Genomic DNA, 26,105 nt, shown 5'->3' on the forward strand with positions numbered 1-26,105 from the left:
AAATTCAACACACATATTCCCGGTATTAACTTAAAAAGCTCAACCGTTCACATAGTTACACAGTTCAGTGGACAGCTTGACCCAAAATAAGAAATGCCCTGCTGACTGACGCTGACGTGGCCCCTGAGCCCTGAGCACCCCCACCCTCAGGGGGCCCTGGCCCGGAGAAGAGAGCAGCTGTCAGGGATGTAATGAGGAAGTATCACGGAGATGAGGCCTCTCCTCTGGCCTTTCCCCTCACCTCAATGTTTAATAACCAGGACTGCAGGTTGGCCACCGCCTCCTCCCCCACCGCCAGGTTCCAGATGACCACGTACAGGGCCTTGTCTGTGAAGAAGCACTGGTTGACCGTAGACATGTTGGCCGGCCCACCAATGTCCCACACGTTGAAGGACACCGAGTCTACCTAGCAACACACATGTCATGTGATCAGATGAAAACCTCTTTGCTTAAAAAAACTCAAAACTCAAAATACTGTACCACTGCTTCAGAAAATCATTCAGTATTTCATACAATTGCAGCAATTGTTTGGTTGTTTAACAACAAAGCATACTTCACATTGCCTCTGGGTAGGGCGTGGTGGAGCATTGAAATAGAGACCTGAATGTTTTCATATGTGCACATTACAAGAGAATGGGATGGGGGAAAAAAGGGACAGCAGTGGTAAATCAGTGGTGGGCTGAGCAGGACCAGCTGCCCCGGCCAGACGGACTCCTGACTCACAGGGGAACAGGAAGTTAAGTCAGCCTCTGCCTGGAAATGAGACCACCTCTCCAGGAGGGGTCAAAAGTCACTTCAAACGCTTGCTCTCTTTATTGCTTCAAGGGAGGAGAGGTCAAGATGGGACTTTATCGCTGTTTGCTTTTCAGAGTAAAAATAAATCACCTCCCCGGTGGAATTAAACCTGTCTAAAACTATTCAATGAAAATGCATGAGAAATAAAAACCTCCCTTCAAAAAGGGAGGTCCATCCCTTCAGTATTTCTCTGTTTCTCATCCACTGGGTCATGCGTGTGTGTGGGAATGCACACAGAGATAAGCACGAGATGAGAGACGCCTCGGAGAGAAGGTCCTCGGCCAGCACGTCTCTGTGGCCGGCTTGCTCATGACGCAATGCAGCCTTGGGAGTCAAACACGGCATTCCAGACCTCTATGAGTAGAGCCCTGACCTTCAGTCTGTCCCCTCAGTCGGAGACTCCAGCCTTCAGCTCTGCCAAGACTCCTACCCCAGTTGGCTGAAAACACGCGGTAGTGTACCTACTGTACATGTGAGTGTGTCATCATGTGAGTGCGTTTAGCATGAGGCCGAGGATGTGTGATTATGGGAGTGAGTGTGATGTGACGTGTGGCGCTGTCTCACCCCCCCCTTGATGCTGCTGGGTCGCTCCAGCTCCCAGTCGGAGGTGCGGATGCTGCACTCTGCGGGCAGGAACTGGGCGTTACGGCCCGTCTGCAGGGCCTCCAGGAGGGCGCTCTTGCCCTGCCGTGGCGGCCCCACCACCAGCATCTTAAGAAGCCGACATGGCTCCGCCTTCCTCAGGTGGGCACGCAGGTACCCCAGAACGGCAGCTGGCCCTGAGGACAGAAGGAGGGGGGGGACTGCTGTCAGGACTTTAAGCTGACCTGATAACTTTCCATTACTGTAGGCTCCTGAAGCTGATCCACTCTTTTTCTTCTTCTTCTTCTTCTTCTTCTTCTTCTTCACTAACTCACTGCAGGGGTTAACTCATATTCGCAAAACTTACGTTAAAAAAAATTATACTTTATTTGGGATAAACTTAAAATTAAAAATTCTGTGAACATTAACACTGTATGTATTCTGACTAACACAAAGTCAGTTACTCTTAATAAATCTATTTAGTCTTGATTGGCCCATCATTAGTATACAGTACTACCTTTGCAATGCAAGCCAAGTAAAATTACATTGAGTTATTATACCTTGTTATTACAAGGTGAAAAAGATTTAGCAGCAGCTTCAGCTAAAATGAATGTCACTTTCCCATTGCTATTTCAAGGGTATCATGAACCGTCTCCTGGAGAATAAATATCACACGTCCTCTAGCTAACATGTAATCCATGTGAAAGCACAGCAGCAGCAGAATGCCCTGTGCACACAAACTCAACCGCTTTAAGAGGCTTGTCTCTGAGTGGCCAGCAGATTCCCTGACTAACGTGTTGTGACACCAAACGCCCCTCCAGGCTGACATGAGCTTAAGTGGATCTAGCAGATGTGGGCCAGTGGATCTAAAAGTGGGGCCCATGTGTGTGTGTGTTTGGGGGGGGCGCGCAGCAACAAGCGCACGGCATGGCACGGCACGTAACACTACCTTCCTTCCTGACCTCGGGCGGGACATTGTTGATATTGAGGTCCTCGATGTCCAGCTGCCAGAGGTTGGGAAGTTGGCCGAGCTCTGCGGGCAGCTCCTGAATGCCAGTGTTGCTGCAGGGAAAATAAGGAGGATATGGCGTTAGCGGCTGCAGCCGCGGCCGCGACACATAAGCTGCGTCAACGTCAGCACTAGCTTACAGCACCAAACTTTAAAACCATAAGCCAGAGAAAAGGGAGACCAATGGGGTATCAGATGTGATGGAAGGGCCCAAAAGCAGGCAACATCTCAGTGAGCTCAGCCCCATTTCCCCTTGGGCTTCAGCCTGAGGCGAGCTACTCACTTGGACAGATAGAGCTCGGAGAGAGTTTTCAGACTACACACGGAAGGGGGAACGTAGTCCAGCTGGTTGTCGTTCAAGAACAGTACTTCCAACGAATCCCGCAGTATTACTGGAAACTGGATGGGCGACACTGCCAAAAAAGCCACAGACACAAGAGTCTCAGGCGCTGGTCAATGACTTCATACTGTACACACAATTAAGAGACTATCCTAGACCAGCACACTGTATAGAGGTGTGGCAGTGCTTGGACACTGGAACTTATGACTGTGCTCAGAAACTACAGTGTTCATAACAACGGATAACAAATGTATTTTACATGACCCTTGTTACAGTTTTGTTTTATGTAGCCTTGTTGCTTTGAAGCAAGGGCTCTGTAAGTAAATGTATGCGTGACCAAACAATTTACCTGGATCAGGGTCTCTCCTTTGCCATGTGGTGAAAAAGCCCAACTTCCTGGTTTTAGTTGATTCCTCACTCCTGAAAGAAGCAGCAACCATTGTAGTCACAAAGATGGAGTCTGGGTTTTAGAAGGACACTGATTAAACAGGAAGTTATACAAAAGCGGTATGAGTCCCTGAAAGCCATGCAGTGACTGAGAGAAAGAAAGAGGGAAAGAGAGAGAGAGAGAGAGAGAGAGAGAGGGCAGTCAACAGTATGACCTACTTCCCCAGTTGGTTCCTGGACAGATCAAGTGTTCTCAGCTGTGAGCACTTCCATTTATTGGGTGCGGGCAGAGAAGAGATTTGATTTCCACACAGCCTCAGGGACACAATGGCCTGCAACACAAACAAAATCACCAGGGTGCCTAACGCGACTGTGCCCTCTTCCACCGTGGCGCATCACCTGGGGGTTCCACCTGGGTACATCCCACCCACTGATACTGCTAGGATAAGCCCAAAAAGCTTATCTCTGTTACCTGAACCCAAACCTAATAAAATCGCCCAAATATGTACCATGTGAAACAGTAAAGCCATTCTGGTGGGTCAGTGAAAGCAATAATCTGCAAACTGATCTTTTTAAGCTACTGTACTGATTTCCTGTGTGTATTTTGAATATCTGCCAGGTCTTTTATGAGCTACGCTAGGAGGGGTAATGAGAGTCTCAAATACCTTAAAATCTACCAGCTTGTTTGAGTTATTTCTTCATTGATACGATTTGGTAGGGGGCATGCCAAAGTTTCATTAAAATAAAATTAACCTTTTAACATTTAATGACCATACACTCAGTGTCTGTGTATCAGTGTTTTGATTCTGTTATCCGTGAAAGTGTCAGTTTCCTCAAAGCGGTTACTGTATTCCAATGCCGCAATCTAATCATTTCACTTGGACAACAGTGCCATCATGAGGCAGTGCACTGAAGCACAGGCCTGTAGCTGTGGAAAAATACATTGAGTTACTGTTCCTATTGACAGCAGGTATGTGTATGTACTGTACCTCCAGCTCAAAGATGTAGGAGGGCAGTTCCTTGAGGGCATTGTCAGAGAAATCCACTTCCCTCAGATGAGTCCTCCAGAAAATGGAGATCAAATCAGGCAGGCTCTCAATTTGGTTGCAGGATGCTCTTAAACATTTCTGTCAGGACAAGGAAATGCAACTGTGTAGTATTTCTTAATTTCAATCCATATAATCCTGCAATGCTGGAGGTTTGATGGACCCCACATTTTTCACCAAGACAGAGGCCTACACACTACACACGATTTTGTTTTTTACAAGGTGGACCACATCAACCCATCACACTTTTTACCCCCAATAACAAGGCTATGTCCCTATAAGCCTATGAACAATTGACTGCCAAAGCAAGGTGTGGAATAAGCACATTCTGGTGAGGGAGACTGGGCTGGGGATCGGGTTTAGGATGCTCCGGCTGCAACAGGACTGAAATCTGATGCTGCCGCATGGGTGGAGTTCCAAGATGCATGTAAGAAGGACTGTGGGCGAGAAAACAGCACCACCCAGAGAGGGGTAGAGAGCATGTAGGATTACCAACCAGAGGGCAGGCCCATGGGTCAGGGAAGGACGCCAGCTTGTTCCTGGAGACGTTCAGGCTGCACAGGGACTTAAAGCAGTGCAGTACTGGCGAGGGCAGGCTGCTCAGGCTGTTGTCTGACACGTCCAATTCCTGCAGCTTGCGCAGACCTATCCAGTTGGTCCCTGATTTAAAAATAAAAATCAGTTACAGTGTGTGTGTGTGTGTGTGTGTGTGTGTGTGTGTGTGTGTGTGTGTGTGTGTGTGTGTGTGTGTGTGTGTGTATGCGTATGCGTGTGTATGTGTGTGTGTGAGGAAGCGAAAGGGAAAGACAAATAAAGAGAGAGTGAGTTCATAGAAACAAATGATAGATGTCTCTGTATCCAACCCCAAAGATCCAATTCACACTACACATCACAAACCCCATCAGTAGTGTGTCCCTGTCTCCTGTCTGTGTGCGCTGTGCGGGGCGTACCATTAGGGACCTCAAACAGGGAAGTAAGTTTGTTCTTAGCGGCGCTGAGCCTCTGGAGTTGGCACATGTGAAGGAGCCCGGGAGGCAGGCTGGCCAGCTCGTTCTCAGATAGACTGACGTGGCGTAATCTTCAGCAGGAAAAGAACAACATCCCAGGGAGGGAGGGGAGAAAACGCAGAGAGGATTACAAAGATTTATTTCTCTGGCTTGAGGATAGAGGAGCATGAAAAAATCAAATGCTTGGTGGAGATTTGAGATGACTTTCCCATGCCTCTCAGGACCCAGAGATTACACTGAGATGTGTAGAGAATGGATACTGTTTGGATTTGTGTGCTTATGAGAGTTAGAGTGAGTGAGAATGAGCAAGTGAGTGTGGTGTGTGTGTGTTTGAGAGAGTATGTGTTGTGTTTCAGTACACTTTGTGTGTGTGTGAATGTGTGTGTGTGCATGTGTGTGTGTGTGTCTGTGTGTGTGTGTGTGTGTGTGGTGTGTGTGGTGTGTGTGTGTGTGTGTGTGTGTGTGTGTGTGTGTTCCTTCATTCTTCTCCATGGGGAAGCTTGTCTCTGTATGTTTATGTGCAAACTTGTGTGGGTGTGGTTGTGGTTGTGTTTATGTATATGTGTGCGTGCTCTGACATTTAAGTTTGTGTGTATGTGTGTATGTGTATCTGTGTGTGTGTGTATGTGTATCTGTGTGTGTGTGTGCATGTGTGTGTGTGCTCACACATGAGCATGTATATTTGTGACTGTGTTTATGTTATTCCTCACCGTGTGCAGATGATCTCCTGGGAGGACTGGGTGCTGGGCAGCTCCTTGAGCTGGTTGCATGACAGGTCCAGGCTGCGCAGCTCAATCAGGCCCCATGGCACCACGGAGGGCAGGGAGCTCAAGCTGTTTCTGGACAGGTCCAGATGGGTGATCCGTGACGACACATCCATAAACCAGTCCAGCTCCAGCCATGGCAGCTTCAGGCCTGACCACTGCACTGAAAGAGCCTGAAGAGATGAGCACATGCACACACACACAAACATACATACATATGAACTTTTAAGTCTTTTAAGTACTTTTAAGTACACACATGTATACATAAACAGAACCACACACGCTTACATATACACACACACAAGATTGCATGGAAATATAAAGAGACAAACATCTCCATATAAAAGAGTGAAGGAACACAAACACACACACACACACACACGCACGCATGCCCACACCTAAGTTATTTTGATAGATACCAGACATTTACAGAACAGCTGTGCAATTCCCATTTCCAAGTAATTTGAATGCATGCCAGTCACTTGACTAGAAGCAAATAGTTTGATAAATACCAGATATGTAAAAAAAAAAATTAACAATTCCACTGACACTGCTTTCATTCCCCTCCTCAAGCGATCCCAAATCACCATTAAATCCCATCATCATGTAGGCCAGGGGTCTGTGCAATCCTTCCCTGATTTGAACTGTATGGGATTTGAACAGTGACTGACTCGGACACTGACCTCCTCCGTGGTCCCACTGGTCTCTGCGCCGGGGGTTGTCTCTAGGAGGCGCTGACGCAGCAGCTCTCGGCTGAAGTCGGGGTGGTCCATCAAGGTGTAGGAGGAGAAGCCGGCCCCATTCTCCAGCAGGAAGGTGGCGATCTCCTTTTTGCCTACGGGGAGCACAGAAATCTTGGCTTGACTCAACACGCTCGGCTCTGGAGTTCTCCTGTGATGGGAAGTGCCGCTAACATACCACGAGAAAGAGGAAGTGTGCTTTACTTTGGAATGCTGGTTGAAGTAAATTCCCTTCCACGACTTCCACTTTTGTGACCAATGACAAACGAGAGAGAAATCAGCTGTAAAAGTATCTGCTCAGGTTGGCTCAAAGGTTTACTGCAGCTCATTGTAATTAAAGGGAACTGTTATAGGAGAGAGCTTATCAACAGCTTTCTTTGCTGTTTATCTTTACATGCTCTTATCTATTTTTTTTCCCCGATGTGGAAAGGTGAATTACCGCAGTGAATTCCCCTTTCCACCCATAGGCGGAAATCCCGGGGGGTACAGGGGGGACGTGTCCTCCCTACCATAAAGTTGTCCCCCCCAACAATCATTGTAAACACAAATACACACTTTTGAATAACAAAGTATTATTAAATACAAGCGGTGCTTATTATAAACGTAAAACAATGTGTTGTTTTAAGTGTTGAAAAATCATTATCCCCCTATTCCTCAAAGTGGTTTGGTTCACATGCTGTTTCCAACGGGCGGGGCTACCAGCAGCTCCGTGTTTCAGTAAATCAGCCCAGTACACGGTCAGATTGTAAGGAAACCAACCACACCAGTAAAACCTCTACAAGTAAAAGCCAGTACGTCATTTATCACACCACTTGTTCAACAAGCACAAGCTGGTAACATGAAGTGACCTTGAAGTTTCTCCTGCTTTGTCCAAAAGCTCAAACTTGAGTTTGTTAACAAGCATTAGCTAGTAGCTTAACCAGCCTGCTGATTAAAAAGAGGCTGATTTTGGACAAAGCACACACACTCCTCTTTTTCCTCTTCTCTCCCCTGTCACTACCGCTATGCTACACGATATGTAAAGAGGTTGAGATTGAGGTTGGACTTCATTCTCGAACGCAGTTAAGAACATGTTAAGAAGAAATGTCTTCTTAACTCCACTTACGAAGTTCCCGGGACAATTTTGGCATTCATGAAAGTTCTCATCTGGGGTTCGTTTTTAACTGAACAGAATTTAGGAACGCAGTCATAAATCGGCCAGATTGGAGTGCGCCCATGTTCTTAAGGGCTGAATTTGTGAGAAATCGTTGGTGATTGCGTTCACATCAATTATACAGACATCCTCGGATTTAAATAATTATTATAATAAATACGAGAATATTTATATCATAAAAAATTACGTTTCACATTTATAGTCATGATTCTACTAGGCAGTGATGTCCTAACATAAATAAAAGCACTACACGAACACTGCAAATGGCATTGAATAAATAAATAAATAAGCACTAAACTCAATCTCGTGGATATAGCCATTGTGGAATAGAATGGACATATCTACATTCTGCAACAGTACCTCCACCTCTGGAACAATGAAATGAGATCTCCGCCCGTTTCCACCGTGCAGTAAAAGGGAGTTTACTCACGTTGCCCGGCAGGAGCGGGAGAAAGAGACTTTCTCGTTGACCGCAAGAGCGGGAGAGAGAGACAATGGGCCTCATTCTCGAACGCAGTTAAGAAGAATTTAAGAAGGAATGTCTTCTGAATTGGATTTAGGAAAACATTTGGCATTCATGAAAGTTTTCTCATCTGGGATTTGTTCTGAAGTTCAGAAGACTTTCCGAACTCGAAATAGCAGTCATAACTCGGCCAGAGTTTTCTCAAAAGCGATCAGAATCGCATTTAAGAAAACTCCCCGTGTTAGAAGTGTTAATGGATTTGTGAGAAATCGTTGGTGATTGTGTTCACATCAACTCTACAGACATCTTCGGAATAAAATAATTATAATAATAATAATTACGAGAATATTTGTATCATTAACAATTACGTTTCACATGTATAGTCATGATTCTACGAGGCACCAGAATGTCATAAAATAAATAAAAGGACTACATCAGAATGCTGCGCTCGTCTAGTGAGCGTCGTTTGGCACTGCCGTCTGTGCAAGTAGCCTACGGCAATCCAGAATTTTCATTTGTAGTTCCACGTTGGTGGAACAAACTGCCTATCTAGCACTACCAGAGTAGGGGGTCCCTCTCTACCTTTAAGAGGCTTTTGAAGACCCAACTCTTCAGAGAGCACCTCCCTTCCTAACTGGCACTTCGACTAGTGCTTAACTTGCACTTACAGCAGTTACATTCCTGCACCTCGTTTTTATTTTCTATTTCTTATGTAAAGTAGTATTTATTCTACGTCTCTATTGCTCGTAGCTTGACTGTTCTCTCCCTTGTACGTCGCTTTGGACAAGAGCGTCTGCTAAATGACTAAATGTGAATGTACACGAACACTGCAAATGTAAGTGAATAAATAAATAAGCACTAAACTCAATCACGTTGATATAGCTATAGTGGAATATAATGGACACATCTACATACTGCAATGGTCCACCTCTGCAACGTTGAAGTTAGATCTGCGTTTACTCGACGGTGCTCAGCCTCGCTTTCCACTTTGACATGACTCGTTTACGAGTTGCTTTCGTGTAGATTCGGTCGATTCCGACTGCACACGTCACTACGGTTGCGTGCCCCGGGCGTGTATGTATGCAAATTCAGGAGCACGAGAACGCACTTTCAATTTAAGAAAACTCTTCCGGTGGAGCACAGCTCAGAACACTTCTGCTGCGTGGGAACACATTTTCAAGCGTTCATGAATTTGTCGGATGTCTTTTTCTTACGTTGTTTTTCCGAAGCCCGTAAGAAACATTTCAGAAGAAACTTCAGAAAATGTTCGAGAATGAGGCCCATTGAACTCAAGCTAACACACACATGCCTAGTCATGTGTCTGTATGGTTGGCTGTGAGAGTTTGGCGCGAGTTCAGACGCAAACGCCATTGTGTGTTTACAACGCGGTATTACCGCAGTATAAATACAAAACATAATTCACCATTGTAACCGTTCACCTGTTTATTATCATTACATCCATTAACATGTCATATCACCTTTACTCGCTGTTTCAGCATACAACCCTGTTTAACTCATACATACAGATACTCACAGTCTCCCAACACTTCTGATGCTTGATTGAGGAAGCGCGCGCTCCTAAGGAGCGGTATTTCTCCACGTCCCACAGGGGAGGGAGATGGGAATTGGCATGAGGGGTGTTTAATGTGACGGTTGTTATGTGTGTTTGTTAATAATATGTGTGGTAGCTTATGTGTAAAAGGTGTAAATATGATACATGTATTGTTATGGGAACATTGGTGAATTTGGTGTGGATTGATGTATTTGTTAATGTATGTATTATGTGCATTATAGGACTAATGTGGGGAGGGTTACCCCACTGACATGGTTGGATTCAATTGGGCATGATTGGTCCAATTTGGCCCAATGGGCAGCATTATTTAAGGTCGCCCCATTCCTTTGGAAGGGGTGGTAGAGAAGGAGTACTTGCTTGTTGAGAGGGTGTTGTGCACTGTAGTTTTTCCTCTTCACCACTATCTCTAGTCGCCACATCCCAATAACGTGTGTGTGTGTCTGTGTGTGTGCCATACCTGCTCTTGCTGCAGCATATAATGGCAGGCCCGTGATGACTGCAAACTCATTGTTGTGTATGGCACAGTCCTCTGCATCGGCCTGGTAACTAAGAACCAGCAGCTTCACCACCTCCAGGTGTCCTTGCTGGCATGCTGTCGCCAACATCCAATTCAGCAGGTCCCTGCGCAGACAATGCGCTGACAGCCAGAGGGTAAGAGAGTGGGAGAGGATGATGAACGTGAGCGGGAGCATAAAAAGGCACTGAAGGACAGAAAATGTGTTGCTCAATTCTTCTTAATAGTTTTTGAGAGAGGGAAATCATATGTGTGTAAAATCACTGCTGTATGAATGTATGCACTTCTTCAGTACGTCCATTTTTTTTTTTTTTTATCACAGTCGATACATCTTTCCATTTCTCAACGGTTTCTGTTCTAACTGTTTTCCCCCTGCAGTCTCCAGTCCTATTGATTTTGTCACTGACTCACAGGGTATGGAGTCGAGCAGCTCTCTGACCACGTGGTGCTGGCCCGAGTGAGCGGCCTGGATGGCGGGGTTCTTCTCTCCGGTCTCTTGGGGGATGGGTACCCTGACCTCTCTCAGCAGGTATCGCACGCTCTCCACATCCCCATACTGAGCAGCTACACACAGCAGCTCCTGCTGCACGGACCACAAGACACCAGGATGACATGTTTAAAAGGATAGGCTTCCTAGTTAGCCTTTCAATCATATGCAATAAAGAACACTCCAGAGTATGTATAGCAACATGAGAATAGAGATGCATTTCTGCAAGAAAATGTGAGTGTGATTGTGCTGCAGCAGCAGTTGGCCGTTGCATTCCGTAACCTATGCTGTTACGTGGTTGATAACACCTTGCCCTGCAAAAGAAAGGTTCGACTCGCTCGTTCGTTTTCTTAAATGCGATTCCTCCAAAAACCACAAGATGGCCCCGTGTGCCATCTTGTGGTTTTTTAAGGAATCGCATTTGAGAAAACTCTGGCCGAGTTACGACTGCTATTTCGAGTTCGGAAAGTCTTCTGAAGTTCAGAACAAATCCCAGATGAGAGAACTTTCATGAATGCCAAATGTTTTCCTAAATCCAATTCAGAAGAAATTCCTCTTAAATTCCTCTTAAATTCTTCTTAACTGCGTTCGAGAATGAGGCCCATTGATCCCTGGATCAGGTGATATTTTTTATCTTGTGGAAACAAGTAGTTATCATAGGAACACATTTTTAAATAATCACCTTTCAGGACTTTAGGGGCTCTGTAGATGCTACATATGCTATTATTTAGCACAAACTCAGCATCAATACTCTGAGAGCAGTAAGAATGTCATTATTATCATTATTGGTTAAATCAACTATAAAACACACTTTTCAAAAACCTACTTTCAGAGGTGCTGAAAAAAAAAGACACACTTATGTTTGTGGCTGAGACTTTGGAGCTCTAAACACTGTAGAAACAAGTGTTAATAACATAAAAGTAATTAAAGCATTTCTCAGTTTCATGTAGTTTGGCTACTAAACTTCAATACATTTTAAGTGCATGATGCATGCATACGGATGAGATAGGTGTTTGTCACAGGTTAGTCTCCACTCCCCACTGTCAAAGATAATCAGTCCCAGCAGGCCCATCAGTCTCAAAATGAACAATAAAAATTGTCAGTCCATAGAGTGGGATTTATGATAATAATAATTTGTTTTATAATATGCAGCACCAACCGAGCAGAACTAGAAGCAGACTACTCTGAATGTGCAGGCCGCATATCACTTTAGAGAGAAAAAAAAAAACGTTTGTCTAACTATCTTAGGTAGGCTTTTTGAGTTGCAGGGCTGATAAACTATTGAACCACGTAGCCTATTCATAGGTTCACGACAAAACCAGAACCAGAACATTTGTTTGAAATGTCGCAAAAGTTATCCTCAATGGGATCACGTGCATTAAATGAGTTGCTTTGAGCCAATACAGCAGACTGCTAAATACAGCAAAGGTTAATGATATAGTTTTTACTATATCATACTGATAGCCTATTGGTATTTAACGTTATTATGCCGAATCTCTGTGTTCTGTGTAAACATCCCAAACAAGTGTTTTTGTTTATAGGAGTCACATAGGGTGTTTTTATGCATGTTCTCAGCACTTAACTTAACACACTGTAACGTTAGAAAGTATAATTCTGCAAAATCTGGTTTTGTTTGTCAAAACTGATGACATTTCTGAACCTGTTATAACAATGATATTCTGCAGGTACAGTGAAAAGATACTACCCATTGTTCCTCTACATTCTTCGTGTCTTCATTGTGTATTTGGGGTGTTTTATTCTTATGCATGTCATGCAAAGAAATGCAAAAAAGACCTACAACAATTAAGGTGGAGGGAATGTTCAGGAAGATTACGGGAGACTGTCTTGTTCAAAATTAAATAGCCTAATTATTGAAAGTCTGGAAACATTTAGTATGGGATAAGACTACATGCTGTGCCTTTAAAGTGTGTAAAAAGGAAGCTAACCAGCTAAAAACAAACATGAGCTCATGTCAATGTGTGGATTAGGCACTAGATGGCAGCAACACTATTAATACTATTTAAACTATTTTTCTGATTGGCTTCATAAATGGTGAGGAGGTATTAAAAGCACAAAGGAAGGACAAAGGAGACTAAAAAAAACAAAAAATAAAACAATTTCAAATGATTTGAACTCTTGAAACCTACCATGGATGCATGAATGAATCAATTCAAACACATTTTATATTAGTGATGCTACTCCTATTATTGCTTTCCTCAAACAAGCGCCGACATAGGCAGTCAACAACACAACTACTGCTCTGGCATACCCATACAGTCAGCTCGTTAAATGGCACTTCCTGTTTTTATTCTTGTTTTCTTCTTTCTAGGCAGACACACTTCATAAGAATCAACTTGAACGACCAGTTCTCTCTATTTCTGTTCCGTAAAACTTCTGGACTGAATGTTTCCTAATCTGATGGAAGAGCCCTGGCAACATTCTTAAACGTAGAAAAAATGAAACTGACACTGTGTTCCAGGTCAGGTCTTGTATATTTAAGAGGATGAAACATCAATCAACACTACAAGTCACTTTTAATGGATGGGGTCTTATTCAAAGTGGGTGCTGAAAGCTGATGCTTCTTTTATTATCTGAGTGTAAGTGTGCATGTGTGCTGAGCTATGGCATTCAGAGCCACTACCACCAATAGCAGCATCATTAGCGGCCATATTACAGACCCATTAGAGTGGTTAACGCTGACTAGACACAATAAAGTCTCTTCTCTTCACTTCTCTTTTTTCATATTCAATTCTCACAGGTGCCAATATTTACCAAGCCACAGAGAAAATGATTAAATGTCAGGAGGTTATATAAATGTCTTCTATTAGAGTAAGATTCAATTTTATGTCCAAATATGCCTTTCTAGTGGGAATGTCGGTATCTTATCGGTAATTTAACTAGGTCATTATATTCATTTTTACTGCAAAGCAAAAGCAATCTCACCAATCAATATTAATGTCAATATCAACCTTGTGTTGCTTACAAAAGCTATTGCTCTTCTCCAGACTTTACCAAAGGACAAAGTGTTGGAAACACTCCTGCTAAGTTCATCTTCTGTCTGCTCCTAAGGAATTAAACCTTTGAACTGCCTTGTTCCATTACAAAACAAGATACCTGACTGACCAGTAGCTTTCAGAAATAGCATGGGGAGAAGCCTAATCTTGTCTCGTCTATCTCACCACAATGCCAAAAACAGAAGGGGCTGCTTCCTCTTCCCAGCCACTGTAGATACATCCAGAATGATTTCAGCGTACCTATTTCAGCCAACTTGATGGAGGAACACAGCATATGCTAACTAGGCCACCTCTTCCCCTGACAATAGCCAACGTGGAGCTGCATTCAATATAAACAAACATGAGAACGGCAGCTCTTGTGCTTGCTCTGGCTACGTTGGTTGCTGACTGTGTGCTCGTGTTCAATATTAGATATAAACATGACACCATTCTCCTCTCCCCTCTTCAGGGCATAGGGAATTCTGCTCTTCGCCCCCTTGATCGATAAGACTCGGCTGCCTGTCTCGTTCCCTCCCTCCTGTTCCTGGCTCCTTTCACCTCCAGCAGAAAACAACAGACTCGTTAAGTGAGAGAGGAGAGGAAGCATCTCTTACCCGCTCTGGCCGGAGCCCGCCGCTCTCCTTGCAGGATATCCTGATCAGATCCTGCGCTCGGCCGCTCTCCCCGTCCCTGTAGGCCGCCTGGATGTTCTCGAGTGTCGGCGACTGGCCCAAGGAGAAGTTTCCCAAGACAGACTGTTTGGCTCCCATGTCGGCGGCGCCTGGGAAAGGAACATTGTCAGAGGATATCATTGATCAGTTCCCCCCACAACATTTTCCCCTCACCACACACACACACACACGGACGGAAGACGCACTTCAGTCAGAGAAGAGCCTTCGCCATACTGCGCACACACAGTTCCAGCGCAAGCTCAGGGAACAGCCTTGCACCAAGAAAGGCATCAAAAAATAGGTCACGCTCATAAAGAATGCACACCAGTTTCCCCCTGGACTAGCTTGTAGCACGGGATGTGAGGGGAGGCTGCACATACCCCTGGATCTCTCTCAGGACCATTAGGGCTCAAAGGTACGCTGCACAGAGCCCCTTAAGGAATGCCCCCTAATGGATGCCCAAAGCCCTCAGGAGATGCATTCCTGGCTCATCCTGCAGGTTAATGCGTGAGACTCCCATCTGAAGAGGAGGGGACTCGTGAAAAAATAATCTGCTGGGTGTAAATACAGGGATGCAGATGCACACACACACACACAGAAGCATCTACAGCTCCCACTACTGCATTCACTGAAGCGCTGTGTGGGCGTCTGCAGAGCTTAGAAGGGGAAAGGGGATGTGTTCTCGGTTTGGCGGACGGTTTGGCTCTCCCCACCACCTGCATATGTGGAAACAGTATTGATATACTGTGTGTATCGCACATCATTTTTAAGGAGCGTTCTTCTCTTTGACAACCTAAAGTGAAAGTTTGCTTCATATAGATTTAGGAGGAAAATAGGAGAAAAAAAAGTCTCTTTTACTGAAACTGCTCCCTAATATGAGGACTTGAATGAATAATTAAGCAGGCAAGTCTGAAGGGCTATTTGAGAAAGCCTCAGGGACAGTAACCATTAGACCAGTGCCAGAGCTGCATCAATACTGCCTCTCTACTGCTGGAGCTAACAGCCCAACCACAGAGATCAAACTTGAGTTTGCAGCAATTAATCTTGGATAAAGGCCGTAGGAATAAAAAATATACAGACAACAGCCTGCACGCAGTCAAGATATGAGACCAGTCGTGCTTTCTTACATTTTATACTGTTTAAACGCGTCCACAGCCTGTGGGTTAATTGACAGAGATGACGCAGCCCACAGATGCAACCCCCCTGCCACACAAAGAGATCGGTTTCACACTCACATAATCTCAATAAGAGCTCATCACTGACATCAGTGACAGTGCAGTCCCCATTTAGGGCTGAAGATTAAAGGGAGCAAATCCCATTAAAAACCATCCCGTTCATCTCTGGAACATTAGTGTATCATAGCAAATAGATTATGGGTGGTGCTGTAATGAGATTGCTTAAACCTTAAGTAGGCTTCCAGGGAGATGTTGACATTATAGAGCATTGAGCATCGGCTACAATAGCATCCAAATCGTTACTCTAAAGAGAACCTGTCCAAATGATCTCATGGAATTTACTGCCTCACCTCAGTGACTCACTGCACTTTTATTTGCGATAGAACATGAGAAACAAGAATTTGAATTTGGAAGTATGGTGCCTTCTACAGATTTTACTTCCAGGGTTGGTTAATGCTGCCGATTTTGCAGGATGTACTCAGTACCTCATTAGCAAATAAAAGAAGAAAATCTGCTTATTTGTTGCGCTTACTGATTACATCAAGTGATCAAAAGCGCGTTACAAGACTTGTTGTGACTGAGTGTTTCAGCATAGCGGTGAGATCCTTCCTTTACTGGATTATGTGGTCTTAATGGTTGAACTTTCAACAAACAGATCTCTGAAATATATATTTATTACACAATGGCTTTTGTTGGCTGTTATGAGAGGCTTATACTCGCTATTGAAATAACAGTCTTTGTTATGGTACTAGGATTTGAGGCCTTCTCAAGCTGAATGCATGACTTAACTAGCTGTAATATATATCTTTGTCTAGAAAAAGGAACAAAAGGTGTCTACTTCATGTGTTTTATGGTATTAATATGTGTTATGATTTCCAATCTTTTCAATGGCTTTATGAACAACAAAAAGTTGATACCAGGAAAATTACTTAATATTTGCTGATGGTGACCTGGGCCATCTGTATTAAGGCTCTGATGACATCTTCAACAGTACACTAGAGTTGAGTTACTTATCACATGACGATCACATCAAGATCAAACAGACTGATAAGTGAGTATGACGCATCAAGTACTCTTCAACTAGTTCAAATAATGGCAAGAAAATATGATGGGCCTTTTAAACATTTTGTGCTAAACTACCAAAAATAACGTCAAAAAGTATTCACATTTCTTGATATACTGAAGGCTACACCACAAATACTACAAGCATTTTGGATACTTCTACAAGCAACCCAAAATAGTACAGTTAAACTCAATAGATCATATTCTGGTAGCTACGACCACAACTAAACCAACAAATTCCAGACCCACAACAAAGAGACAGCAAATCCTCAACAGACAGGCTGTGAACATGCTTTTACGACTGACAATGTGCCTCCTACATAAAGTACCTTGTCATAATGTGACGGCTGATCCAACCCTGTCTGTGTTATCCATGGCAGAATGACACCCTCCTTTCAACATCTCATGCCACACAGCTTGTGATTGAAAAAAAAAATCAAGGATTCCCTATCGCCAAATCACAGCCATTCCTCTCCCTGAACACCGTCTGCATCCCTCTGCTGAAGAGGGGGAGGATGCCTCACTGAATACGCTCTCCCCTCCTGTCCTTAATGGCAAGGTTAGCCTGTGCTGCCTCCCCTCACCCCCTCCTCCCTACCTCCAGCCCCTTTACATACTGAAACCCACCCCTTCCGTCCTCCCCTCGGCTCCGGCGGACTGGTACAGGGCGGGAGAAGAGGGCTACAGTAAGCGTCTGAATGACCTCAGAGCCTTATTTCACTGGCACACTTGTACCAGATGGCTTAAGCAGCACTGGAGCCGATTAGCACAGTAGCCTCTTTATGTGGCGTCGGGCGTGGGGCTGCCGCAGCAACCCCCAGCTCTGCTGGCTGGCGGCTGCACGCTCTACAGAGAGTAGCCCTCTGAGCTGCTCTCACTGGTGGCCACTGCTGCGTGTCTCTCGCACTGGCTGGAGGGGGTTACACCATCTACTGGACATTGAGTGGTATAGATCATGTACATGTGCATATGTGAATTCATGTGGTCACTCTCAGAATTCAGAAATGGCCACAGTAGTGTATGCCTGTCAGATACTCTGCGTGAGCCTGACAGAAGTTAATCCTAAAATAAAAAAAAGCAAAGATATTCTTTTGTGGATTATTTTACAGTGCTTATGGCAGAAGGACTGGCTTCCATCATTGCTTGTTTAATCATTGCTAATACCTTAATGTCCTGTGAGGGAGGAACTCTAAAGAATCAAACTGCACCACAAGAGAGAGCAGAGACTGCCAAAAAAAGTGAGAGGGACGGTAATTTTACCAAACCCAGCCTTGACTGTACTAGTGCCTATTTACAGCGTCAACGTGTTTCAGTTCTCACTTCTGCATGTGGCGCCCAGTAGGTTTCCTGAACCACCTCTGAGACACGTGCTGCAATCTCAACGCGGTTTACGAACAACTCAAAGACCCTACAATCAACTTTGGCTACACTCCTCATCCACCTCTTTGCTTCATCATTTCCAATGAAAACCTGGATTGTGAAAGAGTTTCAATACAGTCACTGTCATTTCTCACCATCTTGCTCTCCCATGCTACTTGTGGCTCCCTGGTCCTCTGAGACTCCAACAGACCAGTAAGACATCATTCATCGCATTTGCATGGCCTCCACACAGCTCACAGCATCCTCTTCACGAAGAAGTCATCTTGGTCATGGTATGGTGCTGCTGTCCAGAAGCCTATTAACTGCCACATGCCAACAGAACAACAGTTAAGGAACGTTTTTTGGTGTCTACAACACATAGCCTTAGTAGTACTGAGTGGTTTCATTGAGTAATATCATTTGAATATATTAGCTATCAGAAAAAAAAACATTAACTACATCATATAATGATACTCTACAAATATTAAAAAATCGCATAGGGTTTGTTGAGATATGCCTGATGTAATGCATGATAAGCATCAAGGACCACAAACCATAGCATTTGACATTCAGTTATACTGTGAAAATGAAAGGTGGAAATGCTTGAAAATGTAATATTAATTATCCTTGAAGGATTTGTCCAGGTTAGGATTAGATACCAACGTATTGAGGCAGAGAATAGGCTACTAGGCTGGTAAGATTACAAGAAAAAGGTGAATACAAATGCCGTTGATGGCTAAGAATGCGGCAAGTGTACAGCACACTTTTCACAGTTCTGCCACAGTGCAATGAGATTACCAGGGCAGACGTGACTCATTTTTTCTTGGACTGGAATACCGAAGTCACTGACAGAGGAAAACAAAACTGGTTGAAATAACCCTGCCTGAAATTGCATCTTAGATCAAGGCAACAAGACTGGGAGATTGTTGTTTGCAACTATATGGTATATACCCAAGAGGAATATTTAAAATGATTACATTTACGTTGTTTTATTCACTAACATGAGACTGACATGAGAAAACTTGTTCTTTGCGAAACACAACTCGGAACAACAAAATGTGTTCTCTTCGCAGACGTATGCAAAACAACCTCGAAAGAACAGAGAAAAGCAATAGCAAAAAGCAATTGCCCATCAGTTACAATGTTATATGCAGGTAATAAAAACTTTTACTATATTTTATAGCCTGCTGCTAACACCTTACATTCTGACAGCTGCGCTATCTCGTGTCTGCGTGTTGGAGTAATTCTTTACTTACCACATTATTGTGTTATCGTTTGTGTAATACTTACAAAACCCTACTTTCACGGACATTGCTGCAATTCTTCTCTTGCCATCAATCGACGACTTTGCTAGACCTGATTTGAGAAGTTCGCAGAGAGAAGAGGCTGACTTCCTGATTTACCATCCAGTACTTCCATCTGCTTTGCACTGCACAGTTCTACGGCATTGTTTCGAGACACTACCCGGAAACGGGAATTGTTACATTCTGCTGTTATTAATGACTTGCGCTTGACCTCCTACGCAGTGTTACTATGTCAATGTTAATCAGACTATTGATAGTCTACAACTAGCATGACCACTCCATATGTTTTATAGCTACTTATAATCTTTTTGTATGTCAAGAAATCACTTCACCATTAAGTTCATTCCAACAATGTTTTTTTTATTTTTTTTATTTAGCAGTTAGATTTTAAAGGTATTACAAAAAAGTTAATGACTACTCAAAGAATCATGAAAAAAACTTTGCCATTTGGGTTGTAAATAACTGTTACATTCTCTGCAGGTAAAACAATTAAACAAACATTCTGCAAAGAGCAAAAGCACTTTCACTTGGTTCCTTCTTTTAGATTTGCTGAATGTACAGCAAATTGTCAAACTATTAAAATACATTGATGACATCATGAAATGTCCAGTTTCACATTATATTTTACGTTTCCAGTACAAATTAATTAGTTTCCATAATCCCTCCTTGAATTTGAATTAAAGCTTTAAAAAATATCACCACACTACTTAGAGCAGCGGTATGTAGACAATAATTAAAAAGAGCCCTATTGAAACTGGTCAGTTTCCTATTCAAAGTAAAAACTGTACATTGGCTGTAAATGTCCAAAATGTGTCTTACTTGGCAGTATGGTATAAAACACAATCTTCTTGCATGGAGACCTCTAATTATGGTATACATTTGATACAACAGTATCAAGAGTATCACGCAATGTGGCTCAATCAAACAGTATTAGACAAACACATAATTCATTTTTCTTTGAGACATATTGTCCTCAGTCCATTCACTGCAGGGGAGATAGTTTAACACTCTAGAAAAAGACTGCAATTTAAGACCCAACGTTTTTTTTTTTTTTTAAAGATAGAGCAAAAACAAATTACATTTACATTTGTACATAACATCTACAGAGATAAAAGAGGACAGACAGGTAGCTGGCAGAGGTAAAGAAAGCGTTGGTTATGATTATGAGGGAAGGCTCCACAGCCATGGTGCAGAACCATGGGCTTCAGACATGGTATAGATGATCAGACCAAGCCACATTCTTGGGGCTAGTTGATGGTGTTTATCACAGGAAGTGCTTGTTTCGATGCTGGGGTCGAGGGAGATGCTGTCTGGGCCTTCACTCTCTCACAGCTTCTCCGTGATTTTGATGGTGACTGCTTTCACTTCAGAGTACTCAGCTAGGGCATACTTACCACTGCAAGACCAAACACAAACTTTATTAGTTGGGATGGGGTCAACTCTACTCTGAATGTTTGTTTCCAGGTTTTAGTTAGTAGGATATATGCTGCATGGCAACACAGTAATCCCAAAAGACTATTTGGATAACATCAAATTGTTACTTCTTCAGGGAGAAACACAGACAGGAAAATATAACAGTGCAAAGCAACACTGTTATAATAATGTGACATATTTTGACCAGATCTGATTGTAGTTTTACTCACAGCTCTCGTCCATTTCCAGACATTTTGTAGCCTCCGAATGGAGCCTGGGCATGAAGAGCATTGTAGCAGTTCACCCTAGTGAGGAGGATATGACGCCATTAAGAACACATTAACACACAGTCACAGACAGATGTCTTTCATTAACTTACTTTTGTGTTGAAACATGTTTATCCACCTAGTCTTTTAGCTGAAATAGCACAATGGGAAAAACTAATAATAAACTGCTGAAAGAGAATATAATAAATTATGCTATACTGTCTGTAGGAGACCGGTTATCTTCAGCATTACTGAGTGGAAGTTGAGCTACACATTCCTGACTTGGCATGTCCATAATGTGAAGCAAACTCCTATACCACACCATTCTGAGGTCACTGTGTGAGGAAACTCAGCACTCACAGATTTATACTCCATTGCATCAGTTTACAAGCCACACCCACAGAGCTGTAAATCTGTTCCCTCATTTTACCAGTCCATACATACCAAGTCAAACGTATGGACTGTTTACTTGAGGAAACGGATTACAAATTCATGGAACGGATTTACAAAGCCATAAGTATGAATTGTGAAACTGTAGGAATGGATTACCAGAACTGTGAGCAAAGTTTACAGACTGAGAGAATACATCCGTGGGGGAGTTTATAAACTTAAAAAATGGGATATAAACCCCTTGGTATGAATTTCTGTCAAAAACATTCTGCATAGTGACCACATGAGGGCTCCCTAACATAGAAAGGTAAGTCATTGGTAAAACATTACAGCACAGGCTGTCTACAAGATGTGTCAACGTGAAGTCCATCGTAGTTTCTCTACTGTAACTCTATATAGTTTTGTTGTGAACCTATTATATGTGATGGAGGAACCATAGTCTTTGCTCTTCTAGAACACTATTACTGAATTAATCTATACCATCAGTACACTGTATGTTGTTTCATGGCTGCTTTATGAAAGTTTAACAAACTATTTTCGATTTGCAGAAATTTGACATCTCAGTGGTTTCAGCCGAGGCGATTCACAGCAAAGGCTATGCTGGCATACAGCCAAGACGTTTATCAGCTCATGTGCCTCAAAGCATCTCCTTGTAGTTACAACACTCTGTTCCTCCACCTACCGAAAGGTAACCACACTGGCTGTGAGGGGATTAGTAAGGTCACTAACCAGACGGTGCCAGCCTGCAGAGCAGACGAGACACTGAGAGCCCGGTCCATGTTGCGCGTGAACACGGCCGCTGCCAGGCCATACTGCGTGCCGTTCGCCCTCGTAATCACTTCCTCTTGGCTCTTAAATCTCAGGATGCACTGCACGGGGCCAAAAATCTGCAGAGAATTGAGCCCAACCAAACTCATCTAGGGTACCACACTATGCAAACACAGAACACAAACATGTAGTAATGCTCTTATTCTGGTCTTCCCCTCATCTCTCAAAACTGTACGGGACCAATTATGCACACATTTTTTAATTGGCTTCTCATAAATTGGGACAGTGTACTTCAGTGACAGCAACATTAGAAAGCAGATGGTTGAAGTCATCTTAGATTTGTTAAGTGTGACATTGCGGTTTTAGGATGGTGAGCTCAGAGAGAGTTTGACAGGCCTTTGAAAGACCCTCTCTTGGGATTCGCAAAAAAATAATAGCTGAGCTATTTTAGGTTTGAAAACATCAGCTCCAAAACCAATGCAAAGCAATGTTTCTACCCATGACACTGAAATCTGGTCTGTTCTTTCATTTCAACAACAACATTGTAACCAAAAACTATTCTTACTCACGATCCATTCAATTTCATTCTGCTGCTCACCAGGAGATGGCAGTATTATACACACAATAACAACAACAATTGGTTTCAACCCACAAACAGCATGTAACTGCATAAACAAAATGTAGGGAAAATAACTAGACCATTGAACACTGCAGTACCTCTTCTTTGGCGATGCGCATGTGGTCTTTGACTCCGGAGAACACGGTGGGCTTAATGTAAAGACCTTTGCCCTCCGATGCCTGGCCTCCGCACTCCAGAGTAGCTCCCTCCCGCTTCCCACTCTCAATCAGATCCATGATCTTATCAAACTGCTTCTGGTCAATCTACCACAACAAGGTCAAGAGAGAGAAAGTGAGAGAGAGCGAGAGAGAGAGAGAGAGAGAGACAGGTCTGGGTGATTCAGCTGGAATTGTTGGAATTGTCAGCCAATTCACACACTTCCACTATTGGGTGAAGAGGCGAACCAAATGCATTTGTAACTAGGTGGTAAATAAGGGTGGCAAACTTCATGAACAAGGACTATAATAACATAAGCATTCCAAGCTCACTTAGCTATCTAAGTGATGGGCCATTATGGGCCAACCTTTTAGCTGCCTGTGCAACTAACACTATGTGTACTGACAAAACAGGGTCTGTTACCTTTTTTTTTAGGACTACGTCAAGCACTATGAATAAAAAGCCTCTTAATCTTTCAAACGTCTGAATTATCAGCCACTTAAAACAGTGCTAAAGTGGGGAGCAAGTCGCTTACCTGTGGCCCGTGTGTTGTTCGTGGGTCCATGGGGTCTCCGGACACTATCCTCTTAGCCGACTCCACGCTGAGGCGCACAAACTCCTCGTACACCTCGTCTTCTACAAAGATGCGGGAGGCGGCTGTGCAGGCCTGGCCCTGGTTGAAGAACGCTCCCTTCTGGGCCTCCTCCACTGCCAGCTGCACTACAGACACACGGGAATCAGTGGTCAACTGGACTGAGTTACACAATTCTGTGAGGAGAGAAAGGTTACACTTCCTTTCTGTCCTACAGATAAACATGGTGAGCCCAAGCATATATTTATGTATTCCTTTTATGTACAAAGAAAGAGATATGTGGATTCATTGTGCATTATGTTTATGTTTATTGTCAGCACCAATATGCCAAAACAAATTCCTGGTAGGTGTAAACCTACTTGGCAATAAAAACAATTCTGATTCTGATTCTGATTCTGATTGGGTTAGTCTAAGCAAACACATTAAAATTCTCTTTGCTGTGCTGTCCACATGACTTTTTGCTGACTTTTGCTATTGTACTGTAATAACTTTATACAGGCATCCTGCTAAACATACAGCAATGTAGTTACATTAATATTAATATTATTGCCATCACCAAAATGCTTGCTGTGGGTGTGTCAATGTGATACCATTTCAACCGTTTCAAATGTCACTGCGCTGATGTCATATGACAAAAACCACATCACTCACAGTCTGAATCAGCGAAGACAATGCATGGATTTTTCCCTCCCAGTTCCAGAGTCACTCTTTTCAGATTACTCTTTGCAGCGGCTTCTTTGATCAGCTGACCCACCTGGAGACAAAAAGAAGCGAGGACAATCCAGCCAGTGAGGACATCTACTAATATATCAACAGTGACAGTAACCAAAAAAACACAACTTACTAAAAGTAAAAACTAAGTAAATAAAAGTCTCTCTTAACAGCATTACAGTGGGTATGCAACATCAGGCAGTGAGCTCTAATTGTCTTACGCATCCAGATGAAAATGCTTACCTCTGTGGAGCCAGTGAATGCCACTTTGTCGATACTCATGTGGCTGGCAATGGCCGCGCCAGCTGTGGAGCCAAACCCGGGTAGGATGTTCACGACTCCAGGGGGAAAGCCGGCCTGCGTGGCACAGCCACAAGAATGTGAGTCATTAGGAGCGGAGCGGGGCTGCGCTAACAATCATTACGAATGATAAAAGAGAAACAGCCTAATCACTTAAGACCGGGACTTTTTCCATGCGCCGAAAAGAGTCCAGAACCAAATTGACTAATGGGCTACAAGTGAACCTAAATAGGTCAAAGAAAATGTCCCACAGGCTCTGAGTTCCTTGCCTGGCTGTTTTAGCTCAATGCCATTTTCTTTTTTTTACTTTTATATTGAAAAATATGTTTGTCCTCTTCTCACCACAAAAGAATGGATGTCTGTAGAAGGACGTTCAGTACCTCTGCTCTGACTGAATGTTTGTGTGTTGGCACTTTCAGCTGCAGTCCCCCCCCCCCCCCCCCAATGGGTCCCAGGGTTTCACCTCACCTCCTTGATCAGTGCCCCCATGTGGAGTGCCGTGAGTGGGGTCTGCTCGGCCGGCTTGATGACCACCGTGTTGCCACAACACAGGGCAGGTGCAATCTTCCACGTGAACATCAACAGGGGGAAATTCCACTGAGAGCACAGAGAGAAAAAGTGAGATAGGCAAGAGCGGATTTTTTTTTCTTCAAGTGTTCAACAAACCCCTGTGCACCTGGGGAATACAAGCGTGGCCAACGCGCAGGCCCCGTCAGCAGAAATGAGCATGCGGGCAACATGTTTACTTTTAATGCATTGTTAACTTTTACAGCATTTTGGATACAGTGATGGCAATTATGGAATTTTGTACTCCAGAGAACGGCTTCCTGTTTTTCTTTCATACTGAGTCATGGGCTTTGTGTGCCAGTAGTACATTTAGTAATTACATTCAGTGCCTCAGAATGAATTACACTTTATGATATAATCTCCCATGTCTAACAACAGATTTGTTCTTTTGTTGCCAAAGCAACATAAGAAGATACATGGCATTCAGATAAACTTGAAAGATCACTTTTGCTCTAAATTTACAAAATATGCTCTTTCAAGAAACGGGTAATGCGATATGAATTGAGCAGAGCCCCACCAAGCCCCGATCTAATTACCCTGATTGCATTTGCTGTTATTATCAAAGTCACAGATTACTTAGGGCTGCTGACATATAGACTTTACAGAACCCATTTGTAATTGTACCCTGTGCTGGTATTAAGAAACGTGGGCACGCGATTAGCGAAAGCTGAGTTTAAGATTGAATTTCCAGAAAAGTATTTGTGTGTTGTGTGTTCTATTCCATTAATCAGCAAAGACTCATTAGTAGTTAATAATATGATTTAGGATCTGATCTCAGCACAGTACTAGAGCTATACAAGCTGTCACTAATGGGGTGAGAGCACACTGCTGGGGCTTTCACAGCCTGACTGTGCCATACAGTGGACGTGCGCATCAGGCAAGGATGGAGGAATCGGAGT

General features: G+C 43.5%; 2 protein-coding genes across 7 annotated transcripts in view; both read right to left on the reverse strand.

Annotated features, from left to right (window-relative positions):
- The window catches only part of lrrk1 (leucine-rich repeat kinase 1), a 42,783-nt gene extending 23,142 nt beyond the window's left edge, over window positions 1–19,641 (reverse strand). The window contains exons 1-17 of one of the 6 annotated variants that reach the window (XM_031569350.2): window positions 19,411–19,641; window positions 18,919–18,965; window positions 18,276–18,443; window positions 14,468–14,634; window positions 10,785–10,956; window positions 10,317–10,496; window positions 6,614–6,765; window positions 5,877–6,103; window positions 5,110–5,237; window positions 4,656–4,819; window positions 4,103–4,240; window positions 3,333–3,445; window positions 3,076–3,146; window positions 2,670–2,799; window positions 2,327–2,439; window positions 1,360–1,574; window positions 242–406 (exon numbers count right to left, since the gene is read on the reverse strand). In XM_031569350.2, the coding sequence (XP_031425210.1) occupies window positions 242–406; window positions 1,360–1,574; window positions 2,327–2,439; window positions 2,670–2,799; window positions 3,076–3,146; window positions 3,333–3,445; window positions 4,103–4,240; window positions 4,656–4,819; window positions 5,110–5,237; window positions 5,877–6,103; window positions 6,614–6,765; window positions 10,317–10,496; window positions 10,785–10,956; window positions 14,468–14,634; window positions 18,276–18,345 (2,205 nt within the window). In that variant the 5' untranslated portion in view covers window positions 18,346–18,443; window positions 18,919–18,965; window positions 19,411–19,641. Of the gene's footprint in view, window positions 1–241; window positions 407–1,359; window positions 1,575–2,326; window positions 2,440–2,669; window positions 2,800–3,075; window positions 3,147–3,332; window positions 3,446–4,102; window positions 4,241–4,655; window positions 4,820–5,109; window positions 5,238–5,876; window positions 6,104–6,613; window positions 6,766–10,316; window positions 10,497–10,784; window positions 10,957–14,467; window positions 14,635–14,730; window positions 14,915–17,090; window positions 17,530–18,275 lie in introns of those variants that run through there. The other 5 variants (XM_031569349.2, XM_012834618.3, XM_031569351.2 and 2 more) reach the window with 5 other exon arrangements.
- A 122-nt stretch (window positions 19,642–19,763) lies between these two features.
- On the reverse strand, window positions 19,764–25,324 carry aldh1a3 (aldehyde dehydrogenase 1 family, member A3). The gene is made up of 8 exons (XM_031569355.2): window positions 25,108–25,324; window positions 24,583–24,696; window positions 24,280–24,382; window positions 23,572–23,756; window positions 22,979–23,143; window positions 22,223–22,380; window positions 21,068–21,142; window positions 19,764–20,820 (listed from the first exon to the last, which is right to left on the reverse strand). The coding sequence occupies exons 1-8, from the start codon at window positions 25,216–25,218 to the stop codon at window positions 20,751–20,753; spliced, it is 981 nt and encodes a 326-aa protein (XP_031425215.1). The 5' UTR covers window positions 25,219–25,324; the 3' UTR covers window positions 19,764–20,750.
- Window positions 25,325–26,105: the final 781 nt, after the last annotated feature.

Source organism: Clupea harengus, chromosome 6 (assembly GCF_900700415.2).
Source record: "Clupea harengus chromosome 6, Ch_v2.0.2, whole genome shotgun sequence".
Taxonomy (NCBI): Eukaryota; Metazoa; Chordata; class Actinopteri; order Clupeiformes; family Clupeidae; genus Clupea; species Clupea harengus.

What these genes read in the sequence shown, in the direction of transcription:
- aldh1a3 (XM_031569355.2), bottom strand. Translation starts at nt 25,218, where the DNA reads ATGTTCACGTGGAAGATTGCACCTGCCCTGTGTTGTGGCAACACGGTG. An exon ending in TGGGGGCACTGATCAAGGAG is followed by an intron (nt 24,697 to 25,107) that starts GTGAGGTGAAAC and finishes TGTGCCACGCAG; the next exon opens with GCCGGCTTTCCCCCTGGAGT. An exon ending in GAACAACACACGGGCCACAG is followed by an intron (nt 23,144 to 23,571) that starts GTAAGCGACTTG and finishes TTGTTGTGGTAG; the next exon opens with ATTGACCAGAAGCAGTTTGA.